This window comes from Monodon monoceros, unplaced genomic scaffold, assembly GCF_005190385.1.
Source record: "Monodon monoceros isolate NGI ecotype Baffin Bay Population unplaced genomic scaffold, NGI_Narwhal_1 Super_Scaffold_12, whole genome shotgun sequence".
Classification (NCBI taxonomy): domain Eukaryota; kingdom Metazoa; phylum Chordata; class Mammalia; order Artiodactyla; family Monodontidae; genus Monodon; species Monodon monoceros.
The window spans coordinates 77365600-77374869 of NW_021703768.1; the positions used below are offsets into that span (position 1 = coordinate 77365600).

Genomic DNA, 9270 nt, shown 5'->3' on the forward strand with positions numbered 1-9270 from the left:
ATGCACGAACAGAGTGGGAATTTCAGCAGAGAGATGGAAACTATTTTTTTTAAAAGGAATAAAACTGATTCACTAGAAACAACATGCTATCGTGGATGAAGAAGTCCTTCAAATGGCTTATCAGCAGACTAGATACACACAAAAAATTAGTGAACTTGAGAGAAAAAGAATTAGTGAACTTGAATATAGGCCAAGCGAAATTTTTCAAGATAAAATACTGAATTTCAAAGGGTAACAACTTCCTCTGAGGAGAGATGGGCTAGGGAAAAAAAGAAAAAGTGAAAGGTAGAGAAAAAAAGAGCAGAGCATCCAAGAACTGTGGGACAATATGAAAAGGTATAATATATATGCAATTGAAATAATAGAAGAATAGAGGCAAAATGTCAGAAGAAATATCTGAAAAGACAATTGCTGAGAATTTTCCCAAATTAATGAAAGACAACAAATCACCAACCTAAACGTTTAGAGAAGCCCAAGCAGAATACAAGGAAAAACGCACATAGGGACTTCCCAGGTGGTGCAGTGGTTAAGAATCCGCCTGCCAATACAGGGGACACGGGTTCAAGCCCTGGTCTGGGAAGATCCCACATGCTGCGGAGCAACTAAGCCCCTGCACCACAACTAGCTGAGCCTGCGCTCTGGAGCCCGCGAGCCACAACTACTGAGCCCACGTGCCACAACTACTGAAGCCCACGCACCTAGAGCCGGTGCTCCGCAACAAGAGAAGCCACTGCAGCGAGAAGCCCGCGACGAAGAGTAGCCCCTGCTCGCTGCAACTAGAAAAAGCCCGCGTGCAGCAACAAAGACCCAATGCAGCCAAAAATAATAAGATAAATTAAAAAAAAATTAAACCAGGAGTTTGATTTCCCAAGGCTATCACTGTACCTCTTAAATGTTCCACCAAGAATGGCTATTCCTACATCTCCCCACAGCTTCCTTGAGCTCTTCTGGATGATACTGGGGTGGCACAGGTATAACAGGCATTTTTTTCTTAGGTTGATGGATTTATAATCAAGGTAGAAACATTTGCTCAAAATTATCTGAAATGCATCATATATCCATTAATTCATCAACTCAAAACATATTTACTGATACCTACCATGGGTCAGGTCCAGTGATAGGCACTGGGTATATAATAAAAATGACAAAGTTCTCTGGCCACAAAGGGCAACAGCTTGAGAAATGAGATTCCCACTCCACCTGGCAGGACTGTCCGCTGCACCCACCAAACCCTCCTATCCCGGACATCTTAAAGTGTCAAATATTTCCTCAGCCTGGGAATGTGAACCCCAGCAGACACCCAGACCAGGAAGCATAGGCTGTACTTTCACCATAATTAATGTGGAGGGTGCATAAAAAATCAAACTGATGCTTCCAACAGGAAAACTAAAATTTGTTTCTGAGGAGGTAGGGCTAAAATAAAAGAGATTGCATTTAATCTAAACCATTTCCTGTGAGTTGGATTTCTTTTTTAAAACTTGGCCGCCTTATCATCTTCTTAGTCACCTTTTTATTGGAGGCGTAGTCCCTCCTAGCAACCTCCCATCTGCTAAAAAACAGAATCAAGAGAATGAAGAGCCTCGATGATACATCTGTCACTGAGTGAAAATATTAGGAGAAAAGCAATAAATGTACTATCCATTTGCATAAAACCTATCAGTGCCCTCTTCAGACTAATGAAATGAATTTTACATCACGGAGAAACAGCAGCTGTGATCTGCTGTTGCTAGTAATGAGGAGTATTTGAAACAATCTGCAAACCACTGCTGCTCCTAACTGCCAAGCAACACCTTTGACTTTAGTTCTCTCCGAGTAAAATACTCTTGTTGGCCAGAGGAAGATTTATCTGTTGGGCTCCTCTTTGCTCAAAACACTGTTAGGTTTCTTGGGTTCCTGTTTTTCTCAAGCTAGTGCAGAACCATGGCATTTCAAATCTTTCTCTTCTGTATTTTAATCAAAACTAGTGCCTTTTCTTCTTCTTTTTTTTTTCTTACTGTCAATCTGAAACCATTTTGAGGGGTATAGTCTCAGTCAGGACTTTCCTCTCCAGTGTGCTGGTCCCGGGTTAACGTTGGCCAGGCAAAGCGACCTTCTGTCTGGCTGTGCTATACGTAAACACCCAACGGGAGAGGTTTCTAGAGCCCAGCGGTTCGCAGCTCCCGCGAGGGCTGCACCGGGGCTGCGGCAGAGACTGGAAGGGGATCTACCCGGATTGGGAGGGGAGACACGGAGAGGAAGGTGGAGAAGAGGAATCATGTGTGTTCCTCGAGCGTACACCCCCCCCCATTTGAGTGACAAATGACGAGGACAACCTATAAAAACAACTAAGCGCAAAGCTACCTGCATCCATCTCCCTCTCCGTGCGTGTGCGTTTTCAACTAACTTTGGGAACTCGTTAAGACCCGACATCGCGCCCAGCGGAGCCTCGCCTCCACCTTGGTTTCCCGCGCCCTGCCTGCCCTGTTCGGTACCTCCTCTTCCTCCAGGCTAGGGATGGAGGATCCCTTCAGCCCCTCAACTCCGGCGCCGGCGCCCAACCTCTCCGTACCCATCTCGCTGGGCTGGGGTCTCAACCTGACTTCCGGACAGGGAGCCCCAGTCCCGGGGCCGCCGCCGCCGTCCGGGCCGCCCAGCCGCCGCGTCCGCCTGGTCTTCCTGGGGGTCATCCTGGTGGTGACGGTGGCCGGCAACGCTACGGTGCTGTGCCGCCTGTGCGGGGGCGGCGGGCCCTGGGCAGGTCCCAAGCGTCGCAAGATGGACTTCCTGCTGGTGCAGCTGGCCCTGGCCGACCTGTATGCGTGCGGGGGCACCGCGCTGTCGCAGCTGGCCTGGGAGCTGCTGGGCGAGCCGCGCCGGGCTGCGGGCGACCTGGCGTGCCGCTTCGTGCATCTGCTACGGGCATCCGGCCACAGCGCGTCGGCCCACCTCGTGGCGCTCATTGCCCTCGAACGCCAGCGCGCCGTGCGCCGTCCACAGGGCCCGCCGCTGCCCGCGCGCGCCCTCGCCGCCCTGGGCTGGCTGCTGGCGCTGCTGCTGGCGCTACCCCCGGCCTTCGTGGTGCGCGGGGGCGCCCCCTCGCAGCCGCCCGCCGCGCCCCCGGCCGCTCGCGCCTGGCCCGGGGAGCGTCGCTGCCGCGACATCTTCGCGCCGCTACCGCGCTGGCACCTGATGGTCTACGCGCTCTATGAGGCCATCGCGGGCTTCGTGGCGCCGGTCGCGGTCATGGGCATCGCTGGCAGCCGCCTGCTCTGCGCCTGGCGGCAGCGCCCGCCCCAGGCCCCATCGGCCGCGGCGCCCAGGTCGGCCAGTCCCGGCCAAGCCCCCGCGCCCAACGCGCTGCCCCGCGCCAAGGTCCAGAGCCTGAAGATGAGCCTGGTGCTGGCGCTGCTGTTCGTGGGGTGCGAGCTGCCCTACTTCGCTGCCCGGCTGGCGGCCACGTGGTCGTCTGGGTTGATGGGAGACTGGGAGGCCGAGGACCTAGCGGTGGCCCTGCGCCTCCTGGGGGTGGCCAACAGCGCTCTCAATCCCTTCGTCTACCTGTTCTTCCAGGCGGGCGACTGTCAGCTCCGGCGGTGCTGGCGGAAGCGCCTGGGTGCAGTGTGCTGCCCGCGGGAGGGAGTCGCGGAGGACGACGAGGGCGCCCGGCGCCACCAGGCGCTCCATCGCCACCGCTGGCCCCACCCACATTATCACCACGCTCGGCGGGATCAGCGGGAGGAAGGTTACTTGCGCCCACCCCCGCCGCGTCCCCGGTCGCTGCCCTGCTCCTGCGAAAGCGTCTTCTAGGTGTTCGTTGGCCAGAGTCAGGTCATCTGTCGCTGCGGCACCGCCTCCACGGAACACGAGGCCGGCCGGGCTCTATCTAGATCACAACCGTCAGGACCGTCTCCAAGAGCGTTACACTGAAGCTGTCCCCATCCTCCACTCCCCTATTACATTTCTTTCTAATGTTTACATTTTTCTACACTCTTCCAGGTTCTCTTCTTTTCAGTTCTCACATTTCCCCATCTGGAGACAGAGAGTGAGCCATTTGTTTGTAAAAGCAAAGTTACAGAGTTATTTTTGTAGTTCTTTTTCACTCCCATAGCGTTCTGGCTAAGACCATTTGCTTTAGTTAAATTGCCAAGCTTTCATTACTTGCTGTGTTATCATCTGTTTTTCCTTGTTTGGGGTCGTGTTTAACTGTAGCTTGGGGACCAGAGAATGTGCCTCTCTTTCCGGGAGGAATATCCTCACATTGCCCTGAGGAGCCTGGAAATTGTACCAGTGATACTGTCAGAAATGTAATCTTGCTGTCACTTCAGAGCCACAGAGTATTTGTAAAATAAAAACATTTCCCACAGAGCAGTTAGGACTTTTTTTTTAACATGGTAATGTGTTTTCTCAGAAGAAAATCAGTGTGGCCTTTATTTCTGGTCTAGCTTCCACTTCAGGAGAAGCCGGGATTGTAGGAGGGAGACATAAAAGCTTGCCTTCCAACCTTTCAAATATGCCCCGTTTCTGTAGGAAATTGTTCCTGTGCCCAGAGCAGCCTCTACAGCTGTGATGCTTTGCACAGGTGGAGCCTCTGAGCAGAATCGCCAGCAGACTAGAGAAGGGAAGCACCTGAGTGGTGCATAGGGGTGAGGCTCACTGTCCCAGGTGGAGCCTTAGGGATATTCGCAGCTAGGAAGAAAGCTGCAACCTCCCAATGCTGCATGGATATATAAAACTCTCTTTTTTACAAACAAAGGCAATGCCTATTGGTGTGGATTGCTGAGAACAAGGTCAAGGAGCAGATTTAGTCAGTGACCTCCTCCTCCTAACTGTCCTTGGCTCTAGAGAGAAGTGGCAGCTCTTATGAACAAATATCCATCTGTTTACCAATGTTTCATCTGAGAATCTGAAGGCTTTCCATTACAGTGTTTCCTGTTCATGCACAAACGCAGGACTAAGATCCAGAAAGGAGAAATGACTGGTAAAGTTCACTTGTGAAGCCAATGCTCTCTGAGGACTTCCTTGTTTTGTTCATTGATGAATCCCAAACTCTTAAACAAAGTTTGATACATAGTAGGCACACAACACACATTTGTTGATTAATTCATCATATGAATCAGGCATAGATAGAATAGAAAAAAGATTTACAAAAAGAAATCTTCATTAAACTTGGCTTACCTTCCTCCAAAATCTTGTCCAAAAATGTTATATAGTTAGAGGTTTTCCTTCCTCTCTTTCATCCTCCCTACCCTGCTGAGGAAGGTATGGCAGGCAATATACCAAGAATAAGCCACCTAAAGAGAAAAGAACACAATTGTCTTCATGAACCTAAATCTGGGTTATAGCATTATTTTTATTCATTAATAAACATTTATTACTCGCTTATTTTGTGCCAAGCAATGTGCTAGGCATTGGAGATGCTAAAATGAGTAAGACACATTTTCCCTCAAAGACCTTATAATCATATGTAGGAGACAATCTGACAAATACAGCACAAAAACAGTCAGATGTGCTTTAATAGGGGTTCCAGCCTGGGTGTCAGGACACTGAAGAAGAACATCTAACAACCTTGGGAGGCTGGGGGATGGTGGGGGTGACCCATCAGATAGGGGAAGGTATTCTATGCAGTTGGGACTAGCATTTGTAAAGCATAAGTGAGAGAGAACATAGCATGGTTAAGGAATGGCAATAGTTGAAATATCTAGCATTAGGGTGCCTGTGGGGTCTGACCTGATGGGATATGTGGCCACAGAGATCCAGCCCAGACCCAGTGAAGAAAAGTCTGTTTACCACACCAAGAAAGCCAAAAATAGCCTTTGAAAGATTTAACCAGAGTTGCAATATGATCAGATTTGAATTCTGCAAAGTCATTCCAATGATGGTGTGAAGGATCAACTAATTGGAAGGGGGGAATACCTAGAGGCAGGGATCAAGGAAGAAGCTCAGAGACCTCAAAATATGACCTATGTTTTATCACTTAGAATGCTCTCAACAAGGTAATTTAAGCCAACTGGGTCAGATTTTCTGTTTTCTGCAGTTGAGAACACGCTAACAGAAAAACAGATACAGCTGGCTTAAATTTATTATCTCACATAACAAGAAGTCCAGTGGTAGGGCTGCTCCAGGATTGGTTAATTGAGTAGCTTCATAACTTCATAACCAAGGACCTAAATCCTTTTCGTCTTTCTATTCTGCCATCCTGAGCTGGTGGGCTTGACATTAAAGTCAGTTTCCCTTGAGGTCACAAAATGGCTGCTGCAGTTCCAGGCATCACATTCAAACATGACAATGTGCAGAAGAAGATTCTCTCTTCTTTTCACTCTTTATAAGAATGAAGAAACATTTCTTGGATGTCCTGGATAGACTTTCCCACATGGTTCATTGGCCAGTCCATATCTAGACATATCATTGCAAGGGAAACAGGGCCACCATGACTGACTTGGACCTGGAACTGAAGATATGAGTTGCATAGAGAAGGGGTGAAAAATGAGACTCTCATTCTTTCTTTTAGGAAAGAAAGAAGGGGAAATGCTTGTTGGGAGGCCAGACTAAACTTTTACACAATTGCAAAATTGTTAAAAAGATTGATTTTTTAAATCTATTAAAGATTTATAGCTGATTACCATCTAGAAATTAAGAGAAATTTCCATCTGGGTCAAAAATACAGAATTCCAATTCAAGTAGTTAATTTAAAATACAATTAAACTACATTTCCCTAGATTTTGTGGAAGATTTGGTTAAATCCACTTCATACTAAAATGCTTCTCTTCTATAACTAAGAAACTTTCTCTAACTTTAACTATATCTGAAATTTGAAGGTAGATCTAGGTGACTTCGTTCCCATCCCTGGTGGCATTTCTAGGTTAAGAAACTTAAAGCACCATCTCAGAATCATGACCACTGATCCTAGGAATCTACATTGCTATAGACAACTCATAATTTCAGCTCTGTCACAATCAAGGAAGCCCCCAAAGGTTATTCTAAATTTAGACTCTTCCTAGAGTAGGACATACCACTCAAACTGCACAGCAAAGGGAAATGAGCGGGTGACCCTGAACTTGATCTCTTTTCTAGGTATCACCCAAACAGGAAATGACTAGAGGACCATCAAGACCACATATTTGGAGTTTGGGAGGAAACAAATAACATCCCCTCACCCACTGTACATTCCCCTTGGAGTTAGGTTTTAACTAAGCTGCTGCAAACAGGTCTGGACTTCAGGACTCCAGAGAGCACTATTTACATAGACAACAATGCAAATGTCACCACAACTTAAAAGACTAAATTCAAATAATTCTGCATTTTTTAAAAAGAACTAGCCACACAGGAACATACAGCTAAAATAAGTAAACATGAGCTATTACATAATTTGAAGGAGAAGATATGTAGAAAACAGCCAGGAGTGTAACTAAAACCACAACTAGCTATAAATCATTACTAAAAATAGAATAGTCTAGCTCATTTGTGGAAGAGATAGATTTAAAATATTTTTTTCTAAGCCACTTCCTAGGAAACACGAAAGGAAGTAGAAAATTTGAGCAGTTTCTCTCACATTCCTAAAATTCCCTCGATCAAAGGGAAAACATTAATAAAATACTAATACAAATGAATAGTCTAATTAAATTAAACATGTTTTGCTGAGTTGAGAGGCAGTGTAATATAATGAAAAGAGCAGAGTCTACGGAGCCTAAAGACTTGGACTTGTTTCATCTCTACAACTTAGTGGCTGTGTGATTTTAAGCTGTTTGCTGAATCTTTTTTGTTTGTTTGTTTGTTTTGTTTCTTGTGGTATGTGGGCCTCTCACTGTTGTGGCCTCTCCCGTTGAGGAGCACAGGCTCCGGACTCGCAGGCTCAGTGGCCATGGCTCACAGGCCTAGCTGCTCCGCGGCATGTGGGATCTTCCCGGACCGGGGCACGAACCCGTGTCCCCTGCATCGGCAGGCGGACTCTCAACCACTGCACCACCAGGGAAGCCCTGCTGAATCTTTTTGAGTCTTGGTTTTCTCATCAATAAAATGAGGTTTCTATTACCTTGCTTCATAGGATTCATGTATGTAAAATACTTGATTGCTGGGGAGGCGGGTCCTGTCAGCTTGTCTCTTCAGATTCACCCTAGTATTCAATATATGATAGCTATTGTTATTCTCTAACACTGGGCTATGAGGAATAAAATCCAGCTGAGTAATATCACATGAAATGAAGGAAGGGATATTGGAGAATCTATGAAAGATTAATGTACTCAATGGTGCTACATAGTAATAAGGAAGTTAGGCCTTACAGAAGGGAGAATGCTCACAGTAATTGTCAACTACCTTCCTTGAATCCACTTTCTCTTTTCTAGCAGTTCTCAGGTTCTTATTGCTGCCAAAATCTTGGCTCTCTGTGCACCGATGTCAAATAGAAATATGGAGACGGAGTTTGGAGGAAAGAGGAGTAGCTTTATTTCTTTGCCAGGCAAAGAGGGAACACAGCAGGCTATTGCCTCAAGGACCGTGCCCACCCAGGAGAGGTTAGTGAGGTGTTTTATAGTGTTCAAGGAGCAGGGCATGATTAGCTCATGGACAATTCTTGGATTGGTTGGCATAAAGGTGAAATTTTAAGCATCATCAACCTTCTGATTTCAACCAGTCTAGGGTCCATGTTCTTGTGGTCAGCGGTTTTCATCTGGAGGGGCTACCTTGCCTGTAAAAACAACTTAGGAATGTGTGTCAGGCCTTTATCTATATCTTTCAGGGAATTGGGAGTTTGGTGATTCTGCAATGTGACAGAATTATAGTCTAAATTGTTACTAGCTCCCCAACCAGCTATTCTTTGTTCCTACATCTTCACATTTCCCAATCATTAACTCTTTTTTTTAAATTAAAAAAATATATATTTATTTATTTTGGTTGTGTTGGGTCTTCGTTGCTGCGTGAGGGCTTTCTCTAGTTGTGGCGAGTGGGGGCTACTCTTCGTTGCAGTGTGTGGGCTTCTCATTGTAGTGGCTTCTCTTGTTGCAGAGCATGGGCTCTAGGCACACAGGCTTCAGTAGTTGTGGCACTTGGGCTCAGTAGTTGTGGTTCCTGGGCTCTGGAGTATAGGCTCAGTAGTTGTGGCACAAGGGCTTAGCTGTACCGTGGCATGTGGGATCTCCGTGGACCAGGGCTCGAACCCGTGTCCCCTGCATGGGCAGGCGACAATCATTAACTCTTGAGTCAGCATTTTACTCCAAAAGACAAGGACACAGGGGACAGGGGCTTGTACACGGTTTCATTAGCTTATCTATGTCTCTTATGAACAGTCAAATGCTTAGA

General features: G+C 46.9%; 1 protein-coding gene across 1 annotated transcript; it reads left to right on the forward strand.

Annotated features, from left to right (window-relative positions):
* The first annotated feature begins 1483 nt into the window (after window positions 1-1483).
* Window positions 1484-4347, forward strand: GPR150 (G protein-coupled receptor 150). The gene has a single exon (XM_029216449.1). It carries the CDS (start codon window positions 2494-2496, stop codon window positions 3784-3786), a length of 1293 nt encoding a protein of 430 aa, XP_029072282.1. The 5' UTR covers window positions 1484-2493; the 3' UTR covers window positions 3787-4347.
* The last annotated feature ends 4923 nt before the right edge of the window (window positions 4348-9270 follow it).

Coding starts and splice junctions, on each gene's coding strand:
- GPR150 (XM_029216449.1), top strand. CDS start 2,494: ATGGAGGATCCCTTCAGCCCCTCAACTCCGGCGCCGGCGCCCAACCTC.